Source organism: Coregonus clupeaformis, unplaced genomic scaffold (assembly GCF_020615455.1).
Source record: "Coregonus clupeaformis isolate EN_2021a unplaced genomic scaffold, ASM2061545v1 scaf3563, whole genome shotgun sequence".
In the NCBI taxonomy this organism is placed as follows: Eukaryota; Metazoa; Chordata; class Actinopteri; order Salmoniformes; family Salmonidae; genus Coregonus; species Coregonus clupeaformis.
The window spans coordinates 11997-38841 of NW_025537017.1; the positions used below are offsets into that span (position 1 = coordinate 11997).

At 46.2% G+C, this 26845-nt stretch overlaps 2 protein-coding genes across 3 annotated transcripts; both read left to right on the forward strand.

The window, feature by feature from the left end:
* Positions 1 to 346: 346 nt before the first annotated feature.
* LOC123490249 lies at positions 347 to 14118 on the forward strand. 2 transcript variants are annotated; one of them, XM_045220321.1, is made up of 5 exons: positions 347 to 1080; positions 6462 to 6589; positions 7184 to 7220; positions 7410 to 7684; positions 12014 to 14118. In XM_045220321.1, exons 1-5 carry the CDS (start codon positions 1060 to 1062, stop codon positions 13899 to 13901), a joined length of 2349 nt encoding a protein of 782 aa, XP_045076256.1. In that variant the 5' UTR covers positions 347 to 1059; the 3' UTR covers positions 13902 to 14118. The 2 variants fall into 2 exon arrangements, with proteins under 2 accessions (XP_045076256.1, XP_045076257.1); XM_045220322.1 differs by having other exon boundaries at positions 6465 to 6589.
* Positions 14119 to 14129: 11 nt separating this feature from the next.
* Positions 14130 to 17700, forward strand: LOC123490250. Its single transcript, XM_045220323.1, has 4 exons — positions 14130 to 15686; positions 15972 to 16180; positions 16523 to 16610; positions 17019 to 17700. Exons 1-4 carry the CDS (start codon positions 14366 to 14368, stop codon positions 17201 to 17203), a joined length of 1803 nt encoding a protein of 600 aa, XP_045076258.1. The 5' UTR covers positions 14130 to 14365; the 3' UTR covers positions 17204 to 17700.
* The last annotated feature ends 9145 nt before the right edge of the window (positions 17701 to 26845 follow it).

Here is a 26845-nt window from a genome sequence, read left to right on the forward strand (position 1 = left end):
TGTTCGTGATGAGTCCAAAAGAGAGGTCCGGTAGTGGAGAGCAGGATGGTGGTGGCAGGAGTGAAGCGGAGGCAGGAGTCAGGTTCCAAATATATGGTCGTCTTGACTATGATCTGACGATGAGTGGTAAGTTTGACCGGGTCTTAAAGGCTGAGGTGATTATGGTGAATGAGCTGCAGCTGGAACCCTGACTCCCGCACACCAGACTTCACTCCTGCAATCAAGGACAGACAGAGGGGAGGGAGAGAGCAGAGAGAGCTACCTAGCAGCAGTAGGCCTAACAGTATTTTGACAGGTTTTGCTTGCTTAACTTCTTCAAAAAAATGAAACCACTCAATCCTTTTATGTGATTGCTTGTTCAAACCCCCGTTTTTGTCTCTTTTTGAAAATAATTTTAACTGGAAATATGTACAATACATATGCTATGTTCGTCAAATCAGGATCAGGAGGTTCACAGGTTTTTTCGTGTCCTTTTTTTTCTTTAAAAGGATGAAACTAGCATGTACATATGAAATAGTGACTGAATTCGAAACTCCCATGAATTCTTTCAGTATCTGAAGATTGCTGTACATTTTATGAGTAATAAAATAAAGAAATGAGTTATGTTATTTAATAATGAACTATGGGTTATCTGTTTTATGTGACAACCGCAGTATCAATTTCTAGGTGACAGTGGTGCTAATCCCAAAAGAAAGGCTACATACAAAAAGGAACAAGAAGTCTATTGGCAAAGTGATGAATATTGCATGTACCTTGGCCTAACGGTGTGGGTTATGTATTTTATTTTTCATGGCGTCCTCAACATTACAGTTTTAAGGGCAACAATAGCCTAAATTTGTTTACAACTCGCAGGATTTCCATACGTGAGCTTTCAACAACACAGAGTGTTGCATCAGCACGAGATCGAAAGTGCGTCAAATCTGTACAGCATTGTTACGTCATCACTGATAAACGTTGAAACTGATCAAAAACCGCTGGAGCGGTGCTGGAGGATTGCGTTTGTTTTCGCTTTGGATGCGCGTTCATTTTGGCAAGGAAATGTGCTGATTTTGCAAGGAGATGGAGAATAAAGAGTTCAAGGTAGACATGTTATTTAATTTTTAAATCTTCAATTATATTAATTACTGTGTAATATTTATTTATTTAATTTATTTATTTAATAATATAATAATTACAATTATATTAATTACTGTGTAATATTGTTTAACAAATGAAATAATGTGCTATTCATGCTGTAATATCAAACTAGAAAGTATATGGCCGGGGAGTCATGAGAGTTGGCTAAAGGTACAGTAGGGTCAAATGGGGGTCAAAGGTTATGACAGCACCTTCATAAATTCGTCCAAAATGGCACCCTATTCCCTATGTAGGCTAGTGTACTACTTTTGACCAGGAGCCATAGAAGGGTTGGCTGACGTCACGAAAATGATGCTCGCGCATCGATGGCCGGAAGTCGTGTATCTTGTTATGATTCTGTACCTCAGCTAACAACAAGCTGCCATGTGGGGAATCGTAGCTCTATGGCATGTTTCAGCTCGTTGTATGGTGTTATTGATACCATGTCTTGTTTTGAGGTGTTTTGACTGATATCATGTCTATGCAATGACTAAAATTCGCTACCTAGCTAACCAACAACAACTGTAACAATGTATTTGAGACGAGTTCATTGTTCAAATGTATTTATGTTTGCATTAAACATTTAGAGACTAAATATAGTTTACATGTTGTCTAAGTCAAACCCTGTCTATTTTGCCCCATAGTTGCATGCCAGTTTTGTTGCTAAACAACCAACCCCTCTATAGAGTGTTACAGTGGAGGTGTGATAATACCCATAAAACCTAGCGGTCAAACAGGGAAATGGTTCCAATCGTTTTCCACCATTAATTTTTCCCATAGGCGATTTTAGAAACACATAAAATATTTTATTTTATTTATTTTTTATTTTATTTCACCTTTATTTAACCAGGTAAGCCAGTTGAGAACAGGTTCTCATTTACAACTGCGACCTGGCCAAGATAAAGCAAAGTAGTGCAATAAAAACAACACAGAGTTACATATGGGGTAAAAAAACATAAAGTCAGAAATACAACAGAAAATATATATACAGTGTGTGCAAATGTAGCAAGTTATGGAGGTAAGGCAATAAATAGGCTATAGTGCAGAATAATTACAATAGTATTAACACTGGAATGCTAGATGTGCAAGAGATTATGTGCAAATAGAGCTACTGAGGTGCAAAAGAGCAAAATAAATAACAATATAGGGATGAGGTAGTTGGGTGGGCTAATTTCAGATGGGCTGTGTACAGGTGCAGTGATCGGTAAGGTGCTCTGACAACTGATGCTTAAAGTTATTGAGGGAGATAAGAGTCTCCAGCTTCAGAGATTTTTGCAATTCGTTCCAGTCATTGGCAGCAGAGAACTGGAAGGAATGGCGGCCAAAGGAGGTGTTGGCTTTGGGAATGACCAGTGAGATATACCTGCTGGAGCGCAGACTACGGGTGGGTGCTGCTATGGTGACCAATGAGCTAAGATAAGGCGGGGATTTGCCTAGCAGTGATTTATAGATGGCCTGGAGCCAGTGGGTTTGACGACGAACATGTAGTGAGGACCAGCCAACAAGAGCGTACAGGTCACAGTGGTGGGTAGTGTATGGGGCTTTGGAGACAAAACGGATGGCACTGTGATAGACTACATCCAATTTGCTGAGTAGAGTGTTGGAGGCTATTTTGTAAATGACATCGCCGAAGTCAAGGATCGGTAGGATAGTCAGTTTTACGAGGGCATGTTTGGCAGCATGAGTGAAGGAGGCTTTGTTGCGAAATAGGAAGCCGATTCTAGATTTAACTTTGGATTGGAGATTCTTTATGTGAGTCTGGAAGTTGAGTTTACAGTCTAACCAGACACCTAGATATTTGTAGTTGTCCACATACTCTAGGTCAGACCCGTCGAGAGTGGTGATTCTAGTCGGGTGGGCGGGTGCTAGCAGCGTTCGATTGAAAAGCATGCATTTAGTTTTACTAGTGTTTAAGAGCAGTTGAAGGCTACTGAAGGATTGTTGTATGGCATTGAAGCTCGTTTGGAGGTTTGTTAACACAGTGTCCAATGAAGGGCCAGATGTATACAAAATGGTGTCGTCTGCGTAGAGGTGGATCTGAGAGTCACCAGCAGCAAGAGCGACATCATTGATATACACGGAGAAAAGTGTCGGCCCAAGAATTGAACCCTGTGGCACGCCCATAGAGACTGCCATAGGTCCAGACAACAGGCCCTCCGATTTGACACACTGAACTCTATCTGAGAAGTAGTTGGTGAACCAGGCGAGGCAGTCATTTGAGAAACCAAGGCTATTTAGTCTGCCAATAAGAATGCGGTGGTTGACAGAGTCGAAAGCCTTGGCCAGGTCGATGAAGACGGCTGCACAGTACTGTCTATTATCAATCGCGGTTATAATATCGTTTAGGACCTTGAGCGTGGCTGAAGTGCACCCGTGACCAGCTCGGAAACCGGATTGCATAGCGGAGAAGGTACGGTGGTATTCGAAATGGTCGATGATCTGTTTGTTAACTTGGCTTTCGAATACTTTCGAAAGGCAGGGCAGGATGGATATAGGTCTGTAGCAGTTTGGATCTAGAGTGTCACCCCCTTTGAAGAGGGGGATGACCGCGGCAGCTTTCCAATCTCTGGGGATCTCAGACGTTATGAAAGAGAGGTTGAACAGACTAGTAATAGGGGTTGCGACAATTTCGGCGGCTAGTTTTAGAAAGAAAGGGTCCAGATTGTCTAGCCCAGCTGATTTGTAGGGGTCCAGATTTTGCAGCGCTTTCAAAACATCAGCTGTCTGAATTTGTGTGAAGGAGAAGCGGGGGGGCATGGGCAAGTTGCAGCAGAGGGTGCAGAGTTGGTGGCCGGGTTAGTGGTAGCCAGATGGAAAGCATGGCCAGCTGTAGCAAAATGCTTGTTGAAATTCTCGATTATTGTAGATTTATCGGTGGTGATAGTGTTTCCTAGCCTCAGTGCAGTGGGCAGCTGGGAGGAAGTGCTCTTATTCTCCATGGACTTTACAGTGTCCCAAAACTTTTTGGAGTTAGTGCTACAGGATGCAAATTTCTGTTTGAAAAAGTTAGCCTTTGCTTTCCTGACTGCTTGTGTATATTGGTTCCTAACTTCCCTGAAAAGTTGCATATCGCGGGGGCTATTTGATGCTAATGCTGTACGCCACAGGATGTTTTTGTGCTGGTCAAGGGCAGTCAAGTCTGAGGAGAACCAGGGGCTATATCGGTTCTTAGTTCTGTATTTTTGAATGGGGCATGTTTATTTAAGATTGAGAGGAAATTACTTTTAAGGAACAACCAGGCATCCTCTACTGACGGAATGAGATCTATATCCATCCAGGATACCTGGGCCAGGTCAATTAGGAAGGCCTCCTCGCTAAAGTGTTTTAGGGAGCGTTTGACAGTGATGAGGGGTGGTCGTTTGACCGCGGACCCGTTACGGACGCAGGCAATAAGGCAGTGATCGCTGAGATCCTGGTTGAAGACAGCTGAGGTGTATTTAGAGGGTATGTTAGTCAGGATGATATCTATGAGGGTACCCATGTTTACGGATTTAGGGTTGTACCTGGTAGTTTCGTTGATAATTTGCGTGAGGTTGAGGGCATCTAGCTTGGATTGTAGGATGGCTGGGGTATTAAGCATATCCCAATTTAGGTCACCAAGCAGTACAAACTCTGAGGATAAATGGGGGCAATCAATTCACATATGGTGTCCAGGGCACAGCTGGGGGCTGAGGGGGTCTGTAGCAAGCGGCAACAGTGAGAGACTTATTTCTGGAAAGGTGGATTTTTAGAAGTAGAAGCTCAAACTGTTTGGGCACAGACCTGGATAGTATGATAGAGCTCTGCAGGCTATCTCTACAGTAGATTGCAACTCCACCCCCCTTTGGCAGTTCTATCTAGACGGAAAATGTTATAGTTGGGGATGGAAATTTCAGAATTTCTGGTGGCCTTCCTGAGCCAGGATTCAGACACTGCTAGAACATCAGGGTTGGCAGAGTGTGCTAACGCAGTGAATAACTCAAACTTAGGAAGTAGACTTCTGATATTTATGTGCAAGAAACCAAGACTTTTGCGATTACAGAAGTCATCAAATGATAGCGCCTGGGGAGTAGGAGTGATACTGAGGGCTGCAGGGCCTGGGTTAGCCTCTACATCACCAGAGGAACAGAGGAGGACTAGAATAAGGATACGGCTAAAGGCTTTAAGAACTGGTCTTCTAGTGCGTTGGGTACATAGAATAAAGGGGGGCAGATTTCCGGGTGTTATAGAAAAGATTCAGGGCATTATGTACAGACAAGGATATGGAAGGATATGAGTAAAGTGGAGGTAAACCTAAGCGTTGGGTAACAATGAAAGAGATAGCATCGCTGGAGTCATCAATTGAGTCGGTCTCCGCGTGTATAGGGGGAGGTGCAAAGGAGCTATCTAAGGCAGGTTTAGCTAGGCTGGGGGTCTACAGTGATATAGTACAATTAGAAATAACCGAAACAACAATAAACTAACCATGTTTGGGCTGAGGCTAAACATAAACAGGATGTAGTACCGTAAAAAGGAACAGTCCAGCAGATATCAGCTGTATAGCTGAGTTATCATAAGGTCCGGTGGTGAAGCACTAGTAAGAGGCCACGGCTAGCGTGTGCTAGCGGGCCAGGGCTAGCAGATGGATGGAATCTTCGTGGTTAACGTCGTAACCACATCAGACGATTTCGTCGGCAGACCAGTCGTGTAGGATCGGCGGGGCTCCGTGTCAACACTAGGTGGTCCCGTCCGGTTGACAGAGAGGTAGATAGCCGGGAGATGGGCCTAGCTCAGGATGATTAGCCAGACCACAGCGTCCGTTTTGTTGTAGCCAGCTGGTAGCGATGAATCCGGAGTTAAAGGTCCAGTGATTCAGTGATTCCGGCGGAAAAACTGATATGTTCTGGGTCGATAACGTCGCTGTGTTTTTTCCCCGCGGAAAAAAATCCAATGTTCTGGGTGAAACACCGCTAGCTGTGGCTAATAGCAAGTAGCTAGTTAGCTGGCTAGCTAGTTTCAACTGGAGATTCTAGATTCTAGATAAAGGTAAGTCGATAATAGAATCCGTTCCACATTGAGTGAGGCGGGTTGCAGGAAAGTATATTTTGTAGAAGGATGAAAAGTCTGATAGGGAAATATGTACGAAAAATACAAAAAACAGGGTATTTACAGGCTATTTACAGACACACGACAGAAACAGGACTGCACTACTTCGCCATCTTGGAAAAAAGTGGCGTGACGTTTTTGTAACCATGTAAATCTCTGTCGGACAAGTTGATGTATTTGATGTATTTTTCTATTACATGTATGACATTTCATTGAGATATTTTGTGTTTTAATGACGCAAAATTGAATTACAGCCTAACTCTGCTTTCTGTTGTCGCCAGCAGGCTGCAGTGGTGACCTTCACTACCGTGACCCACAAGGATGAAACTTCCCAGACCAGCCTCACCCTCAGCAGGGGAAAGAGAAGCTACCCAGACCTACACACCTTTGTGCAGGGCATGAAGGACGAGTAAGTTGCTCTTTGGCTTCCCCATGCATCCCCTAGATATGTTCCCTATCTCAATTGCATACTCCTCGTGTCCTCTCTTCTCAAAACCCATTGGATGAGAAAGCCAGAGGTCCCGCCCTTCTGACCTTCTCATCCAATGGGTTTTGAGAAGGAGGCGAGGAGATTGAGAGTCTCCCATAGTCTCGGGCCAATACAAAGGACTCAACGGACCAAATAACCAATCAGGGATGTCTGGGTGTGGCCTAGTTCCATAGAGGTCCATCCATAACGTAGTCTAAGATAATAGAGGTAATGTCCATCCATAACGTAATCTAAGATAATAGAGGTAATGTCCATCCATAACGTAATCTAAAATAATAGAGGTAATGTCCATCCATAACGTAATCTAAAATAATAGAGGTAATGTCCATCCATAACGTAATCTAAAATAATAGAGGTAATGTCCATCCATAACGTAATCTAAAATCATAGAGGTAATGTCCATCCATAACGTAATCTAAAATAATAGAGGTAATGTCCATCCATAACGTAGTCTAAGATAATAGAGGTAATGTCATGTAGTTCATTGTGTACTTGCATTTATTTACTTTTCAGCCATTGGAATCTGCTGAGTGAGAATATGCGTGCCGGGGTGAGTTATAGTCACCTCTAAAGTAGTTAATGTTGGTAAAATGGACCAAACATTAATTTGTGGAAATCCTGCAGGACCTTTAATCCTGAACCACTGCTTTAATTGACTAGCTTGAGTAAATGGTTCTACGTTTTATATCAGTGCAGCCCCTTTAACAAACTAACTCTGTATGGTCTTTTAACATTGCAGATGAGCAGACATGAGTTTAGTGCCAAGTGCATGGATATTGTAGCATGGGTGATGGAGTCTACATCCACTGTGGTTGTTCCCGCCCTTGACCTCACCATGCAGATAGAGCTCTCTGATTCGCCAAGCTCTTCTGGATCAGGAAGTAATGAGGCAGGAGAGGTGACCTCTCTTGGCCGCAGCGTCAGATTCAGCTGTAGTGGAGGACCCAGCAGGTGCACCAGCGCCAGAACCGCCTGCAGCACACGCACTCCCACGCCTTTCCCCTCCTCTCACAGGTACCTAGCCCTATCCATGCCTCTAACAGGTACCTAGCCCTATCCATGCCTCTCACAGGTACCTAGCCCTATCCGCTCCTCTCAAAGGTACCTAGCCCTATCCTCTCCTCGCACAGGTACCTAGCCCTATCCCCTCCTCTCAAAGGTACCTACCCCTATCCCCTCCTCTCACAGGTACCTACCCCTATCCACGCCTCTCAAAGGTACCTAGCCCTATCCCCTCCTCTCACAGGTACCTACCCCTATCCACGCCTCTCAAAGGTACCTAGCCCTATCCCCTCCTTTCACAGGTACCTAGCCCTATCCCCTCCTCTCACAGGTACCTACCCCTATCCACGCCTCTCACAGGTACCTAGCCCTATCCCCTCCTCTCACAGGTACCTAGCCCTATCCCCTCCTCTCACAGGTACCTAGCCCTATCCCCTCCTCTCACAGGTACCTACCCCTATCCCCTCCTCTCACAGGTACCTACCCCTATCCACGCCTCTCACAGGTACCTAGCCCTATCCCCTCCTCTCACAGGTACCTACCCCTATCCACGCCTCTCACAGGTACCTAGCCCTATCCCCTCCTCTCACAGGTACCTAGCCCTATCCCCTCCTCTCACAGGTACCTAGCCCTATCCATGCCTCTAACAGGTACCTAGCCCTATCACCTCCTCTCACAGGTACCTAGCCCTATCCACGCCTCTCACAGGTACCTAGCCTTATCCATGCCTCTCACAGGTACCTAGCCCTATCCATGCCTCTAACAGGTACCTAGCCCTATCCATGCCTCTCACAGGTACCTAGCCCTATCCCCTCCTCTCAAAGGTACCTAGCCCTATCCTCTCCTCTCACAGGTACCTAGCCCTATCCCCTCCTCTCAAAGGTACCTAGCCCTATCCTCTCCTCTCACAGGTACCTACCCCTATCCCCTCCTCTCACAGGTACCTACCCCTATCCACGCCTCTCAAAGGTACCTAGCCCTATCCCCTCCTCTCACAGGTACCTACCCCTATCCACGCCTCTCAAAGGTACCTAGCCCTATCCCCTCCTTTCACAGGTACCTAGCCCTATCCCCTCCTCTCACAGGTACCTACCCCTATCCACGCCTCTCACAGGTACCTAGCCCTATCCCCTCCTCTCACAGGTACCTAGCCCTATCCCCTCCTCTCACAGGTACGTAGCCCTATCCCCTCCTCTCACAGGTATCTAGCCCTATCCCCTCCTCTCACAGATACCTAGCTCTATCCCCTCCTCTTTTTGCAGGTATTTCCTGTTATAGGTACAAATATCCATTCCAGATCCACTTAGTGAGAAATACTACTTAGATACTGTCACACCCTGGCCTTAGTTATCTTTGTTTTCACTAATATTTTAGTTAGGTCAGGGTGTGACATGGTGAAGTATGTGTTTTGGGTTTGTCTAGGGGTTTGTAGGTTTATGGGGTAATGTCTTGTCTAGGTGTTTGTATGTTGATGGCTGCCTGGATTGGTTCTCAATTGGAGACAGCTGTGGTTTATTGTCTCTAATTGGGAGCCATATTTAAGGCAGCCATGGGTATCATGTGTTTGTGGGTAATTGTCTATGTGGAACGTTTGTTGCTTGTCTGTGCACTTACGTTATTTAGCTTCACGGTCGTTTGTTGTTTTGTTAGTTTTGGATAGTGTTCGGTTTCGTGTTTGTCTCTCTTCTATAATTAAAGAGATGTATTTTGCACACGCTGCGCCTTGGTCCTTCTCTATGCTTGACGATCGTGACAGAATTACCCACCATCAAAGGACCAAGCGGCGTGTCCAGGAGCCAAGGGTCTGGACATGGGAGGAGATTTTGGAAGGTAAAGGGTCTTGGACTTGGGAGGAAATCCTGGATGGGATGGATCGACGGCCATGGTGTGAAACAGTGGAGAGGCGACTGAGAGAGGAGCAACGGCGTCAGCAGGGCCATCGTCGGAGGGACGAGAGGCAACCCCAAAAAAGTTTTTTGGGGGGCACATGGCTTAGGCGGCTGGGCAGCAGGAGGCTGCCACAGGGAGACGTGGAGAGAAGGCTACCGGTTTACGGGAGCCATTGGCGAGTAGAGGGAGGGAAGCAGTTGAGGCACGGCGTAAGAGACTGAGGTGTGTTACCAGTCCGGTCCGGCCCGTTCCTGATCCCCGGTTAAGGCCAGTGGTGTGTGTTCCCAGTACGGACCGGCCTGTTCCTACTCCACGCATCAAGCCCACGGTGTGCGTCGCCAGTCCAGCCCGGCCGGTTCCTGCTCCACGTACTAAGCCTACGGTGTACGTGGCCAGCCCAGCCCGACCTGTTCCTGCTCCACGTACCAGACCCACGGTGTGCGTCGCCAGTCCAGCCCGACCTGTTCCTGCTCCACGTACCAGACCCACGGTGTACGTCGCCAGCCCGACCCGGCCTGTTCCTGCCACTCGCACCAAACCTACGGTGCGCGTCGCCAGCCCGGTCCGGCCTGTTCCTGCTCCCCGCACTAGCCCTGAGATGCGTGTCCTCAGCCCGGGACCACCAGTTCCGGCACCACGCACTAGGCCTTATGTGCGTCCCCAGGGTCCAGCATGCCCTGTTGCTGCTCCCCGCACTAGACCTGAGATGCGTGTCCTCAGCCCGGTACCTCCGGTTCCGGCACCATGCACCAGGCCTATAGTGCGTCTCGGCCGGCCAGAGTCTGCCGTCTGCCCAACGGCGCCTGAACTGCCCGTCTGCCCAACGGCGCTTGAACTGCCCGTCTGCCCAACGGCGCCTGAACTGCCTGTCTGCCCAACGCCGTCTGAACTGTCCGTCTGCCAAGCGCTGCATGAACTGCCCGTCTGTACTGAGCCTGCAAAGCCGCCCGTCTGCCATGAGCCTTCAGAGCCGTCCGCCAGACCGGAGCCGCTAAAGCCTTCCGCCAGACAGGAGCCGCTAGAGCCTTCCGCCAGACAGGATCAGCCAGAGCCTTCCGCCAGACAGGATCAGCCAGAGCCTTCCGCCAGACAGGATCAGCCAGAGCCTTCCGCCAGACAGGATCAGCCAGAGCCTTCCGCCAGACAGGATCAGCCAGAGCCTTCCGCCAGACAGGATCAGCCAGAGCCTTCCGCCAGCCATGAGCAGCCAGATCCGTCAGCCTGCCGCGAGCAGCCAGATCCGTCAGCCAGCCATGAGCAGCCAGATCCGTCAGCCTGCCATGAGCAGCCAGATCCGTCAGCCAGCCATGAGCAGCCAGATCCGTCAGCCAGCCATGAGCAGCCAGATCCGTCAGCCAGCCATGAGCAGCCAGATCCGTCAGCCAGCCATGAGCCGTCCAGCCGGGATCCGCCAGAGCCGTCCAGCCAGGATCCGCCAGCCAGCCAGGATCCGCCAGAGCCAGCCAGCCAGGATCCGCCATTCAGTCCGGTGCTGCCCCTTAGTCCGGTGCTGCCCCTTAGCCTGGTGCTGCCCCTTATCCTGGTGCTGCTCCTTATCCTGGTGCTGCCCCTTATCCTGGTGCTGCCCCTTAGTCCGGTGCTGCCCCTTAGTCCGGTGCTGCCCCTTAGTCCGGTGATGCCTCTTAGTCCGGTGCTGCCCCTTAATCCAGTGGGGTTAAGTTGGAGGGTGGTCATTTGGAGGAGGCTACGAAAGCGGGTAGTGACTATGGTGGGGTGGGGACCACGACCAGTGCCAGAGCCGCCACCGTGGACAGACGCCCACCCAGACCCTCCCCTAGACTTTATGCAGGTGCGCCCGGAGTTCGCACCTTAGGGTTATGTCACACCCTGGCCTTAGTTATCTTTGTTTTCACTAATATTTTAGTTAGGTCAGGGTGTGACATGGTGAAGTATGTGTTTTGGGTTTGTCTAGGGGTTTGTAGGTTTATGGGGTAATGTCTTGTCTAGGTGTTTGTATGTTGATGGCTGCCTGGATTGGTTCTCAATTGGAGACAGCTGTGGTTTATTGTCTCTAATTGGGAGCCATATTTAAGGCAGCCATGGGCATCATGTGTTTGTGGGTAATTGTCTATGTGGAACGTTTGTTGCTTGTCTGTGCACTTACGTTATTTAGCTTCACGGTCGTTTGTTGTTTTGTTAGTTTTGGATAGTGTTCGGTTTCGTGTTTGTCTCTCTTCTATAATTAAAGAGATGTATTTTGCACACGCTGCGCCTTGGTCCTTCTCTATGCTTGACGATCGTGACAGATACTACACAACCACTCTAAAACGTTTACTCTGAATGTTAATGTTTGCTCTGAGTGTGGTTTGAGATGGTTCACAATGCTTCCTTTGAATAACAATAACAAGGTTGAGTTTGTGTCCCAAATTCTTGGATCATATTTTTTATTTTGTTACCATATACTATTCATTTATGTTGTGCATTCTGCAGGTCCATGACCTCTTTGCTAAGTGAGAATGAAGAGCGATATGTCTCCTCACCTGAGGGTGGCGATAGAGAGATGAGACACAGACAACACTCAGCACCACTGAGATCTGTGTTTGGCATCTCTGAGGACTCTGTCTTCGACATGGTCCAGAGCGGCCAGTCGCAGGGTGACATCGTACCGCTGCCCAAACGGAGTAGACAGGAGAAATACAGACCTAGCAAAATGTCAACGGATGGCAAGTTTATGATGGGTATTGTCGAGTTGGTTATAAACCTTCTCAACTCCAGATTGGCTGAGCTAATGCGAAGTGTCAGTCAGGGAACTCTAGTTCTGCTGACTGGAAGTATCTCAGCAAGTCAACAGTTTGCCCAAGAGATGCTAAGCATGGCGACTTCTAAGATGTATTCCCATGCCATAGAGCATATTGCGCTCGGCCACAAGTCTCCCCTTGAGTTAGAGAGGGAGCTTGAGGCCATCTTGGGTCCTCTGGCTGGACAGGTCATAGTCATCATCATAGATAGCATCATCAAGGCTAAAGCCAACGGAGGAAATGAGGGGAGAGCGTCCAGCCCCTTGACCTATTTTCTAACTGCCATTTCGGCAGAAATACAAAGCCTAGTGGTTCACAGATCGGCTAGCAGACCATCCACCAGACTGTCCAACAACGACCCACTGCTGAACATTTCCAAGTCAAAGGTCTTAAGATCAGTTCTGCTCAAAATGGCAGAGCTCTTTGGCCAAGGTCCAAGTGAAACCTGTCTAGTTCCACTAGTCCAGAGTCAGTCCAACAACTCAATTTGCGACTGGACTGTGAATGCAGGCACCATTCATCCAAGTACATTTCTGTCCGACAACAGAGTGACAGAAGTGTCATCCGATGTTGTGGATCTTGTACTTGAGGTTTTTTGGATAACAGGATTTTTGGATAACAGGAACCCGTCAAGGCCACAGAGTGCCTGCTCCCACAACTCAGCTAGTGGAGCAATAGATATGAGAGCTCTTGCTGGGGACTTGGTCAGACAGGTGTCTGTCAAACTCAGCCCATTTGTCTCTGAGAGTCAACTCTCCACCATGTCCATGACAGATCTGTCATCATCTTTTTCTGACTCCACCTTGAAGCAGTTGTGTTCTCGCTCTGTTGTTGCTCTGGCAACTGCCTGTCAAGCAATCAAAACAGAGCTCGAGAACCAGAGACCTACCAACCTGGCAGCCAGAGACCTACTATCGTCTCTGGTAGAGACCATTGAGGACATGGATATCTCTGACATCCTCCAGGGCCCGTCGGCCATTTTGGAGGAGGCTGCTGTGATAAAGCACCCAGAGATGTCCACCTCGACAATATACAGATCTCTGCTTCTCGACTCATCTCTCGCCTCCTCTAAGATGGTCACTGAGAGCATTATCTTCAACAACCCATGCCCATCAGAGGAGAATGTGAGTATTCAGAAGGAGCTCCCTGCTGATAAAGTTGACATCCTCCATGGTCAACCAGTGGAGGAGTATATTGTCAAAGCTGAGCAATGCATCACTCAGGTCATTCAGGATGCAGCTGTGACATATACTGCTGCGCTGGATAAAACCGACACTTGTGGAAAACTGTCGGAAATCCTATCTGTCCATGTTTCCTCAGAGAATATTGAGGAGGCATCCTCTGATCTCTTTGGTGGAATTATTTCCGAACTGCATGAGGTATCTGAGGTCAATAAGGCCTCCATGCGTACGAAATCAGGTCGCAAAATGTTCTGGGTGGAAGTGAGTTCAGGTTCCCAGAAGATTTATACCAAAACCCTGGACAAACTAAGGAAGCTGTTCACCTCCCACCATCTCACTGAGGGAAAAAAATACTCCTGTGCAAATCGAGCTTTCTGCAACTGGACTACTTGTAACTGAGGCCACTGTGCAGGAATCTCCTGTAACTGAGGCCACTTTGGCAGTGTCTCCTGTACAGAAGACAGACAGTAAGACCCCTTCTAAGTCCCCAGCCTCAGCCTACCAGCTCACCCTCGACACCTGCACTAAAGGGGTAATCAAACAGGTGATCTCGGTGCTGAGGGTGGACACTTCAAAGGAAGACTGCTCCGCTTCCGTTGGGGAGAGCACGTCAAATTCATCCCTTCGACTTCAACCAGAAGTTGGACTCGATAATTTCGAAATTGGAGGACCTCACCATTTCGAGTGATGTGACGTCAGCCGAGATTGCCACACTCACGCGATCTCTTAGTGCAGCCAGCAGAACCTCTAACATTTCCATCCAGAGCTTTCACAGTGCTGAGTTCCGAGCTAAGGCCAAACACATTGTGAGTGAGACCATTCTCAGAGCTGCTAGCAAAGCCAGCCATTCTTTGCTACAGAGCATGCCTAGCACCACCTTCTCACACCATGCGGTTTCTACAGCCGAAGATATAGTAAATATTATCATGCAAGACCTTGAAAGTGTATCCCAGTACACTGTGGACGACGCAGACTCCTTCCCACTAGGAGAGAAAAAGCTGGAGTTCCAGCTCAAACCCAGAGTTGTCTTTGACAACTTATTGGATGCTGCTCAAACCATGTACCACAGAGTAAAGGATAGACTGAACATCTTTTTCTCTTTTCCACCAGTGTCAGTCACCACAGCCAAATATGTGCTGGACTCCGCCCCTGTGGAGACACTCAGACGTTCTAAGTCCGCTGACACTGCTCTTGTTGAGGACAGGAGCCGCCCTCCGTCTGTGAGAAGTGAGAAGCCTTTGTCAAAAGTCTGTTTGGCTAAAAGGTCTAAAACCCTTCTGTCTTCGAGTGGCTCTTCAACAGACCACCATGTAATTGACACATGCAGTGAGGATGTCACTCTGCCCACCAGGAGTATGTCAGTTGTGAGCAACAACAGTTTGAAGAGAGCCTCTCCTCTCCACGGCAGTGGATTGAGTGAAAATTGCAAACCTCTTGTGGCTCTAAAAGACGTAACAGTGGCAGTCAGCCAAGAAGGCTTTAGCAAAACTGCAAAGAAGACGCTCAGCTTGATCCTAAATGTGATCAAGTGTAGAGTGGCCAACTCTGAGAGTTCATCTGTTGGGCAGATTGCAAGTGAGGAGTGTCTGATAGCCACTAACATGTTAGACTCTGTACTGGAGAGCCTTGACCAGTTGCCTGACATGAGCGCTGCCGATGAAATCACAAGGACAGAATCCCATACCTCTATCGCAATGGACGAGACAGGTTCACGGTCAACGCTTGTGAGCCAACAAGAAATAAACATATCTGACACCAATATCATAGTGAAAACTATAATGGACACATTGAAGACGGACGCCTCAGAGATGACTTCAGCAGAAGAACATCTGGATAGGCTCCTGTCAGTTGAAGCCCTTCAAGGTGCATCTGGAAACCTGATCGCAAAGGTCCATGGTCTCATTCAGGAGATAACCATAAACCGCCAGCTTCAATCCATGGTTGGCCACAGAAGCCTCTCTCAACCAGCGCTGCCTAAACCAGCCCTGAGGAAGCTGTCAAAGGACGATGCCTCAGAGCTCATTTACAACTTTGCCCAGACTTCTGTTAGGAGACTCCTGGGGCAGTGTATGGGAAGGCCTATGCCACCATCGGCTGAAATGGTTTTGGATCAGGTCATCAAGTTGATGACAGACGTGGTGATGGACAGCCTGACTTATGTGTCCAAGTCTACAATGGAGGATGGTAAGTGAAAGTACCTATTTTCATCTGCATAGGACTTAATTGTAACATGATGCTCAATACATTGCGTTTTATGATGTGAAATTCACTGGTTGTGTCCAAAATGGCACCTTCTTCCATATTTAGTGCACTACTTTTGACCAGACCCTATGGGCCCTGGTCAAAAGTAGTGCACTATAAAGTGAAGAGAATGCCATTTGGGATGCAGTGACTGACTTCAATGGCTGCGTCCTCTTCTCCCAGTTATTGTACACAGGTCGGTCACACTAGCGTGCTCTTCTCACTCAGACACCAGCAATGCCACAAGTGACATCACTCATGGTGTTGTAGCTGACCTTAATGCTACTGAGGAATTCCCTGCCAGGAGCCTTAGCCCGGCTGATGTAAAGGCTGACGGCATGGCCCGTCTTCCCTCTGCCAGAGGGGAAGAGACTAAGAAGAACAGGAAGTGGCGTTTCCTACCGAAAATGCATACGTTTCCAAAGATCATGATTAAGGTAGGGTGCTCTGTGTTTTGAGATTACCTCTGTAAGGCAGGGCTGAAATTTACCCTACAGATTCACTACACCCCTATTGTCTCTCAGCATTAGAACAAAACTGTTGTCATTGTCTTTAGGAGGTTGAGTGAGGACGCTGTAATGCAATCCTAATACACATGGGAGAGAGTCAATGGTTATGTCCCAAATGGCACCCTATTCCCTATATAGTGCACGACTTTTTACCAGAGCTCTCTGGGCCCTTGTCAAAAGTAGTGCCTTACGTAGCGAATAGGGTGCCTTTTAGGATGCACACTCTGTATTTTACACAGGCTCAGTTGTCCTGATGTGTTTTGTCAACAGCTGTTCAAGACAAAAGGGAAACCGAAGAGACATCCAGAACAGGATGCTCTGCCTACCAAACGTCTCAGAGAGACTCATATTTCACAGGGTAAGTGATAAGCATCGATAATGTCATATTGATGTATCACCCTATGACAAGCTTGTTAAAACAGTGACAACAGATACAGGCAGACCGACGGACAGACATGCAGACAGACAGGCAGACTGACAGGCAGACGGACGGGCAGACAGACAGACAGGCAGACAAAAAGACAGGCAAACAGGCAGACAGACAGACGGACAGGCAGACGGACAGGCAGGCAGGCAGACAGACAGACAGACAGACAGACAGACAGACTGACGGACAGACAGACAGACAGGCATACAGACGGACAGACAGGCAGACGGACAGACAGGCAGACAGGCAGACAGACGGACAGGCAGACGGACAGACGGACAGACGGACAGACACAAACACACACATTCATTTTCTGATTATGAAATGTTCTTATGACAGATGCTGAGTGTGAGGTTCCAGAGGTTCCATCCACTTCCCCACCCAAGGAGGACCTGACAACCACACCGGCCCCTGCTCCCCAGGAGTCCCAGTCCCGTAAACGCCCACTCATAGTCAGGGTGTTACACGCTCTCTCCAGAGCCATCTCCAAACCATTCAGAGGAGCTTCTGGGAAGAAGAATTAGCCAAATGCCTGATTTTATTAATATGATATTTTAATCAGAGCCTTTATTTAATAAAACATCACTGCATTGATTTCTGTCTATAGTAGTCTTCATGTATGTGCAAGATAACGGTAAAGTACTTCAAACCACATAGTCAAAAGTATTCATAGTGAAGTACCGTTTATGATTATTGATTGTGGAAATACACATAATACAGAAAAGTTGTTGTCACATATAAAGACAGACATAAAGGAGAACTCCGTAGACCAGTCACATTCTCAAGCCATAACTAAATCCATGAATGGATCTCCTATAAGATGACAGGAGAACATTTGTAACACTTTCTATGAAGCCTATATCTATAATGCATACACTCAAGTCATTTACATTTTACATTTTAGTCATTTAGCAGAAGCTCTTATCCAGAGCGACTTACAGTTAGTGAGTGCATACATTTTTTTTTCATACTGTCATACACTCATAATGACTTAATTGAGTTAAGTGTTAAGTTAAGTGCAGTTATAAACACATAATGAGGGCTTATTATGTATTTCTTGCAATAAAAAAAGAAAATGCTACTAGTTTATTAAATATTCATGACTGCTATTGCACGGCTCATGTTCACACTTCTGTACAATAGGGGGCAGTAATGCACCATAACGTTGGATGCCAACTGCCTATAAACCCCACTGAAGAAGAAAAAGCTACTCATGTAATGCATGCTGGAAAGCAGACAAAACTAATGATTTGCAAGAGATCTAAACACGATTTATAAGCTACTGAACAACAAGTCCAAGAAATCATTGCTAACCGCGTTTGCACTTTGAACAGATTTCTCGACAATAATAATGGAAGATGTGACTGGGGCTCAGCTCATTGCAGAGGCACTAAAAGCTCAGGTGAAGTGTGTGCAATATATATAAAAGAGTGTTATACTGTGTAACTGTGACAGGTTAAAGGACATATTCATAGCCTGTTATACACTAAAAAGTATTAGTAAGTTCATGGTATGTAAGGATCTTAAAATATCTAAGGTTAAAAAGATAATGCATCCAGTACTAGTTCATAGAGATTGATAAAATGCATAAATGTGTTTAAAATCCGTCAAGAGTCAAAGGGTTAATATTGTAAGAGGAATGTGTAAATGTTATATTGACTACTTTAGTTTGTGGTGCCTAATTTAAGGGTAAAAGTGTTCATCTGTGATCTACTAAATGCTCTTAATCTATGAGCCTGAGATCGATTGCTCTGGTCTCCACCCAACTTCCTGGGGGAATCGCGGTCTTTTTCTCATTACACTAAATTTGTCAGTGAGGAAACATAACTGCGTCACGTTCGTGATTATTTCTTCCCTTTTTCAGGTACGTTATTGATATGAAACGAGTTAATTTGAATGTAATAACTTGCTAACCTGTGAAGAGAGTTTAAGGTATGTGTTAGTAACATCTTGAGGAAGTTAGAGTTAAGTTGAAGAGAGTTATTAGGTGCGTGTGTGACTGTAATCTGCTTGGTTGCAGCGATAGCTTCGTACTGAGAGTAGCTGCCATTTTATGCTAATTGTGAATGAATATGTGCGTTGTTAATAATATATTTGGGGTTATTTGTATAATGTGTTTCGAATACTTTGTTGACATGGTTGATAAATGTAGTTATGGGTTACTGAGCTAAAGCTACTTTGTGTTTGACAGTTATATTGAAACATTTGTATATGTTTTAGTGAATTACAGTTTATGCTGTTGTGACTTGAATAAGCTTTGTACCCTACAAATCTCTGGTTCCTGTAGATCTGTTGTTCTGTAAAATGTGGTATTTTTGTAAAATCATTACACTAAATTTGTCAGTGAGGAAACATAACTGCGTCACGTTCGTGATTATTTCTCCCCTTTTTCAGGGGTGTAACATTTTGGAGGCTCCGCTGAGATTGCTGCTCAGATGTCCGGCTTCCACATCCTGGTCGCTGAATTCCGAGCCAGCTAAATCCCTACATAACAACCCAGGCAGGCTGCAGTGAGGAAAGTGTTGCTGTTCGAGGGGAGCTGGAAGTTGGTGGTTAAGTACGTGTCAACTGAGGCCGTTGAGAGACCATCAGAGACAGTAAGGACCATCTAATTCAGAGTCAACTCCTGCACAGTAAAGGTTCCTCCTGTCCTGTCAACATGACAACCGCCTTGGAAGAACTACAGGAAGAGGTAGTAGGAGAATTGCACACCCTGACTAAAGACAAGTTACTAGACGTATGTGATTTCCTTGACATATCAGGCGAACAGAGAAGAGATGTTCAAGACAAATCCCGCATATCACTGATGACTCACATTATGATGTTCCTTGAAAGAGAGGAAGTTGCAGAGTTAGAAGATGGCGGCATGTCGGAATTATTGTTACTTAAAGACAAAATGACAGAGATGATCAGTGGCATAGATAGCAAGACAGGGCAAACTGACCATGATATTGAAACAGCCAGAACACATCACAGAATAGAGGGACTGAGAACTGTAACCCCACAACAAGGGGTGGGAACTGAGCAGAGTACTGCAGACCAAGCCAGTGATTCTCTGCGCCAGCCCCAACCCCCTGCCCATCTTCAGAGGAGCATGCAGCTCTCACCCAGTGCACAGCCCGGCTCATACTGGCGCAAAGAGTTAAAAATTTCTGGTCAGATAGGTGAACCGGGCCAGAAAGATAAACTGACTTTTTCCAGCCTTGCCCATCAGATTGAGAATGGACTTAACAGAGGCTATCCTGAGGTAGAAATAGTAGACGCAGTAATCAGGGCTATTTCTCCAGGCTCACAGCTACGCAGCTACTTGGAAGGTAAACCCCAGCTAACTCTTCCCACACTTAGATGCATCCTGCGTTCCCACTTCCAAGAGAAGAGTGCAACAGAGCTTTACAAACAGCTAGCTTCAGAAGCACAGCATAGCAAGGAGACCCCTCAAAGCTTCCTGATGCGCGTCTTAGATTTGAGGCAGAAAGTACTATTTGCGTCCCAGGAGTCAGAATCAGGGCTTAAGTATGACCCTGCCCTAGTCCAGCGCATGTGTTTACACACAGTCCTTACAGGTCTCCAGAGTGACAGTATCAGGATAGACATGCAGCCTCTCCTGCTTGATAGCGAAACATCAGATGAGGTTTTGCTAGAGAAGCTTAACATTGCTTGTGCTAATGAGTTAGAAAGACGAAACAAAAAGCGTTTTAATGCCCCACAGCCTGCTACAACTGTAAGTGTAGTCCAGTTAGAAGATACGCCATCTGCAAAGTGTCCTGTGAAGGAAGCCAAAGCTAAGATACCCGCAGAACTGTTAACAGAGTTAGCTGAACTTAAGACAGGTGTAGCTTCCCTAAAAGGTCTCAGTGCAGAGATTGCTCAGATTAAGGAGACATTACAGCAGCCTATGTTTCAGTCATCGCCTTATGCCCATGCCCCACTTCCAGTTAGGAGGCCAGATAGGGAACCCCAGCCACCTGTTTCCCAGCAGCAGTATTACAGCAACTACAGTCAGCCCCATGCACCTGACCCTGCGCAGTATCAATATGCACCTAACCTGTATACCAACCGCTCTGCTCAAGCTCCAAGGAGGTGTTTTGTCTGCCAGCAGGCCAGAACAGATGCACGCTGCACACACTGCTTCCGATGTGGGAGTGGAGAACATTTTCAAGCTGGATGTAAAATCCGGGGAGTCAGACCATCCAAAGAGGCCCCTTTAAACGGGGAAGGGTTACCGCTGAGGGACAAGTGTTAACCATAGCTACCAAAAAGTCCCAGAAATGTGCAAATTGTGCCAGAGAAGAGTCATTTGAGAACCTGAAACAATGTTCATCATGTAAAGAGACACTGTACTGTTCCAAAGGATGTCAAAACCAACATTGGACTAAACATAAGGAAAAATGCACTCACCTGAAAATTGACTCTACCTGTGAAAAGCTTTCCTGTACAGAAGAAAATGCCCACTCTTTACCATCCCTAGCTCAAGGTTGCCACCCCCATAAGGTCACCTCGCTAGTCGGTAGACAGTGCCTTGTTGAGTGTCACCTGAATCGCCACCACCTCCAAGCTCTATGGGACACAGGCTCTCAGGTATCGGTCATTGATGAACGATGGAAAGCGGAATCTCTCCCAAACGCAAGGCTGAGGGATGTTTCAGAAATTCTGGACTCACCTGATGATCTAAGATTGACGGCAGCAAATGGGACTGAAATGCCGTACCTGGGATGGATTGAAACAACTTTTCGGTTAGCCTCTGAAACTGACCAAACGAAGGAACTGATCATCCCAGTGCTGGTAATGAAAGGCTGTCACCTATCTCATCCCATCATAGGTTTCAATGTTATTGAGCACATCCTGACAATGACCGAAAAGACTAAACGGTACAGTACAGTAAAAAAGCTTTCCCAAGCCTCAAAAGAAATAAGGTGAGGGCTTTTATACAGGCTGTTAGCGCAGAACAGACAGATGAATACGCAGTGAAGACCAAGAAAGAGAAGGTTGCTGTACCAAAACACAGTAGCATTCAGATTGAGTGCCGGGTAGCTTCCCAGCCTTTCAAAGATGACATGACAATGCTTTTTCCAGCCAGACCTGAACCCGCAGTGGCCAGATGAACTTGAGTTCTTTGACACACTAGTCAGAGTTAAGAAAGGTGTTTTTCCAGTTGTCATGCTTGATGTCTCTAACCCCACTGACCACGACATTGCCCTGCTAGGACGCACCATAATCGGTACAGTACAAACCATTATGACTGTGTTACCTGCCCAAGTCTTTGAAAAAGCTGTCACCCCAGCCACAGTGAATCACACTAGTGTTCAAACTCCATGTACTGCTACTGAACAGTGGGATCCACCAGTAGGTTTAAGTCACCTAACCGAAGAACAGAGAGAGGTTGTTAGGAAAATGCTTAGAGAAGAGTGTCACTCCTTCTCCAGATCGGACAATGACATTGGCTGCATTGAACGATTGAAAATGACTATTTCTCTAAAGGACTCTGAACCAGTCAAGCGCACATACATGTCAGTGCCCAGGCCACTGTATCAGGAGATGAAGGGTTACCTTCATGACCTCATAGCCCAGGGTTGGGTTAGGAAGTCAAACTCTTCATATTCTTCACCTGTCGTGTGCGTTAGGAAGAAGGACGGGACCCTCCGGTTGTGTATAGATTACAGAGACCTGAACAGAAAGACACATCCCGACCGGGCCAGCCCATCCCTCGGGTCCAGGACATCATGGACAGTTTAGGTGGTAATTCCTGGTTCTCCCTTTTAGATCAGGGAAAAGCATATCACCAAGGGTTCATCTCTGAAGAAAGCAGATCACTGACAGCATTTGTGACCCCATGGGGACTCTATGAGTGGATACGTATGCCATTCGGCCTCATGAACGCTCCTGCAGCTTTTCAGCGTTGTATGGAGGAATGTTTGGAAGGGCTCCGGGACAACATCTGCATTCCTTATCTGGACGACACGCTAGTTTTCAGTAAAACTTTCGAGCAGCCATGTGAATGATGTGCAAAAGGTTTTGCAGCGTCTCAGAGAGTATGGCATCAAACTCAAGCCAAGTAAGTGTGATCTCTTTAAACCCCAGGTCCGTTATTTGGGCAGAATAGTGTCTGCAGACGGCAGCAAAGTTGACCCAGCCGATTTTGAAGCAGTAAGAGCATTGAAAGAGATCAGACCACAGACTGTGGGCCAGCTCAGAAAAATGCTTGGTTTACTCACTTACTACAGACAGTACATCAAAGACTTTTCTAGGAGGGCCAGCTGTCTGTATGACCTCCTGAAAGCAGATTCAGAGAAATTACCTGACCACCCACGGAAAGCAAAAACAAAGAAAGTAAGTCATGTGGTGCCCTCAAACAAGCCAATCCTGTGGACTGACCAGCATCAACAGGCACTTGAACAGCTGATTGAGTGTCTGCTTCACCCACCAGTCTTAGGTTTCCTGACTTCACTCAGCCATTTGTTGTACACACTGATGCGTCACACCAAGGCTTGGGAGCAGTTCTTTATCAAGAGCAAGATGGGAAGCTTAGGGTCATTGCTTATGGCTCGAACCTTAACAGCAGCTGAGAAGAACTATCACTACCACTCTGGCAAGCTAGAATTTCTAGCTCTAAAATGGGCAATCACTGATAAGTTCCATGATTATTTGTACTATGCTCCGACCTTCACTGTATACAGTGATAACAACCCCGCTCAGCTACATTCTGTCTACTGCAAAACTGAACGCAACCACTTCCAGGTGGGTTGCAGAATTGGCTGATTTCCACTTTACAATAAAGTACAGGCCAGGCAGAGAGAACGGTGATGCAGATGCTTTGTCGAGATGCCACTGGATGTAGAGTCACTGATGAGAGAATGTTCTGAGGAGCTTCCACCAGACACCATTGCCGCCACTATACAAGCAGTAGAGGTACAGAAAGAGCCTTTTGTGCCTTGGTCAATTTCAGCTGCATCTATGTCAGTATCAGCTGAAGGTGAGACAACTACAGCAACAATCAGCTCGATCCCAAAAAGAGGGGATAAGAGAGGCACAAGAGTCTGATCCGGTCATCCGTCCTGTGCTCGATTTCAAGCTGTCTGGTTCCAAACCGCCAGTTAAAGAGCAAAAGGAATTCAGTCCAAAGACAAAATGCCTATTCAGAGAATGGGACAAATTGACAATCGACAGTGATGGTATTCTGTACAGAATCACTACAGCCCGCAAGCAGTTAGTTCTACCAGAGCAGTACAAAGGTAAAGTGATGGAAGAGTTGCACAATAACATGGGACACCAAGGTACTGACCGCACTGTATCACTAGTACGTGACCGCTTCTTCTGGCCTTATATGCAATCTGACATTGAGCACTATGTGACTAAAACTTGTAGCTGTGTCAAGCAGAAAAAGCCAGGCCATGAAACAAGAGCTCCTCTGACAAACATTGTGACAACACAGCCATTTGAACTGGTATGTATAGATTTCCTCCATCTCGACAGATGCAAAGGGGGATATGAGTACATCCTCGTGATTGTTGATCATTTTACACGTTACACTCAAGCCTACGCCACCACATCAAAGTCAGGAAAAACTGCTGCAAATCTCATCTTCAATGACTTTGCCCTGAAGTTTGGGTTCCCCTCCCGCATCCACCATGACCAAGGGGGAGAATTCGAAAATCAGTTGTTCCATCAGTTAAAGAAACTCAGTGGCATGGCGGGGTCCAGAACAACACCCTACCACCCGATGGGGAACGGTCAAGTGGAACGAATGAACAGAACATTGTTGCAAATGCTAAAGACACTAACTGAGACACAAAAGTCAAACTGGAAGGAGTCTCTAAACAAACTGGTTTATGCCTATAACTGCACCCGTTGCGAAGTGACTGGCTATTCACCATTTTATCTTCTGTTTGGGAGATCACCCAGGCTTCCAGTTGATATGTTCTTTGGATTGTGCACAGAGGCAGGTTCCAGTAACCAGCGAGACTACGTGGAGAACTGGAAACGAGGAATGGAAGAAGCATACGCCATTGCAAATGAAAATGCTCAGAAAGCTGCTGAAAGAAGTAAAAAGTACTATGACACTAAAGTTAGGAGTTCAGTGCTACAGCCTGAGCGAGCGAGTTCTGATTAAAAACCTGACACCAAGAGGAGGACCAGGCAAACTCCGTAACTATTGGGAAGATCAAATTCACACAGTAGTGAGACAAATGGGTTCAGACCTGCCGATTTATGAGTTGAGACCAGAAAAGGGTAGGGGGCGCTCCCGGGTCCTGCACAGAAACCTGCTCATGTCCTGTGACCACTTACCTTTTGAGAGACAACCAGAAATGACTAAAGATGACAAAAGTAAGAAAAGAGACATCAGCCTGGATCACAGCCTCTAGATTCTGATGAAGACAGCGGGATGAATATGACCTTCATCATGAGCCGCACAGGTCCCCACATTTCCTACAGTACCTGAGAGGTATGCTGAACCAGCGAGAGAGTCGGAAAACAGGCCCCCACCAGTGAAACAAACAGTTGCGGTGCCAGTTCCTGATATGCTACCAGCACAGCCGCTTGTTGAAAATCAGCTGGAGGAGAAAACAACAGTTAAAGAACTGCCTGCTGAGGAGATGAACTTGCCTGCTGAAAATGTGCCTGATGATCGTCCACTAAGTGCCTTTCCTTCATTAACTGCTGCTGCTGAACCTGAGGAACCAGCTTACCAGCTGCCACAAAGAGAGAGACACCCTCCAAGACGTATCACCTATGATCAGCTTGGTATCCCTTCCTGCTACAGTATACAGCCACAGCCACAGTTGTTCCCTGTCTACCCCTGCACCAGGACTGGTTCCATGGCTGCCATCACTACAGCGATATTACCTTCAGCCACCCTACATGTATGGACTTCAGCAAACTTGAGGCCACAGACAGAGTTGACATGTTTGACCATGGACTACTGACTGATTTCACAGACTTTCACAAGACAATTAGCAGACTATGCATATAGATCATTAAAACTGATGGACTGTTGACAATAGTATGAGAAAAGACTGCTATGGACTGTTTATACAGCTGGTCAACAGATATGGACTGTGAATATAACTTCTTGGTTCTATTTGAACTGTGAACTTTGACCTCTGCTCAAGGACTATCTTACAGAAGAGGATTTTCTACGTCCAGTGCTTATAGACTGTTTAAGAAGATAATGTTGGTAATGTTGGGACAACATTTATTTTGTCGGGAGAGTGTGACAGGTTAAAGGACATATTCATAGCCTGTTATACACTAAAAAGTATTAGTAAGTTCATGGTATGTAAGGATCTTAAAATATCTAAGGTTAAAAAAGATAATGCATCCAGTACTAGTTCATAGAGATTGATAAAATGCATAAATGTGTTTAAAATCCGTCAAGAGTCAAAGGGTTAATATTGTAAGAGGAATGTGTAAATGTTATATTGACTACTTTAGTTTGTGGTGCCTAATTTAAGGGTAAAAGTGTTCATCTGTGATCTACTAAATGCTCTTAATCTATGAGCCTGAGATCGATTGCTCTGGTCTCCACCCAACTTCCTGGGGGAATCGCGGTCTTTTTCTCATTACACTAAATTTGTCAGTGAGGAAACATAACTGCGTCACGTTCGTGATTATTTCTTCCCCTTTTTCAGGTACGTTATTGATATGAAACGAGTTAATTTGAATGTAATAACTTGCTAACCTGTGAAGAGAGTTTAAGGTATGTGTTAGTAACATCTTGAGGAAGTTAGAGTTAAGTTGAAGAGAGTTATTAGGTGCGTGTGTGACTGTAATCTGCTTGGTTGCAGCGATAGCTTCGTACTGAGAGTAGCTGCCATTTTATGCTAATTGTGAATGAATATGTGCGTTGTTAATAATATATTTGGGGTTATTTGTATAATGTGTTTCGAATACTTTGTTGACATGGTTGATAAATGTAGTTATGGGTTACTGAGCTAAAGCTACTTTGTGTTTGACAGTTATATTGAAACATTTGTATATGTTTTAGTGAATTACAGTTTATGCTGTTGTGACTTGAATAAGCTTTGTACCCTACAAATCTCTGGTTCCTGTAGATCTGTTGTTCTGTAAAATGTGGTATTTTTGTAAAATCATTACACTAAATTTGTCAGTGAGGAAACATAACTGCGTCACGTTCGTGATTATTTCTCCCCTTTTTCAGGGGTGTAACA

Coding starts and splice junctions, on each gene's coding strand:
- LOC123490249 (XM_045220321.1), top strand. CDS start 1,060: ATGGAGAATAAAGAGTTCAAG. Junction 1,081..6,461: donor TGGAGAATAAAGAGTTCAAG/GTAGACATGTTA, acceptor TGTTGTCGCCAG/CAGGCTGCAGTGGTGACCTT. Junction 7,685..12,013: donor CCTTTCCCCTCCTCTCACAG/GTACCTAGCCCT, acceptor TGCATTCTGCAG/GTCCATGACCTCTTTGCTAA.
- LOC123490250 (XM_045220323.1), top strand. CDS start 14,366: ATGCCTAGCACCACCTTCTCACACCATGCGGTTTCTACAGCCGAAGAT. Junction 15,687..15,971: donor CAAGTCTACAATGGAGGATG/GTAAGTGAAAGT, acceptor CTTCTCACTCAG/ACACCAGCAATGCCACAAGT. Junction 16,181..16,522: donor TTCCAAAGATCATGATTAAG/GTAGGGTGCTCT, acceptor TTTTGTCAACAG/CTGTTCAAGACAAAAGGGAA.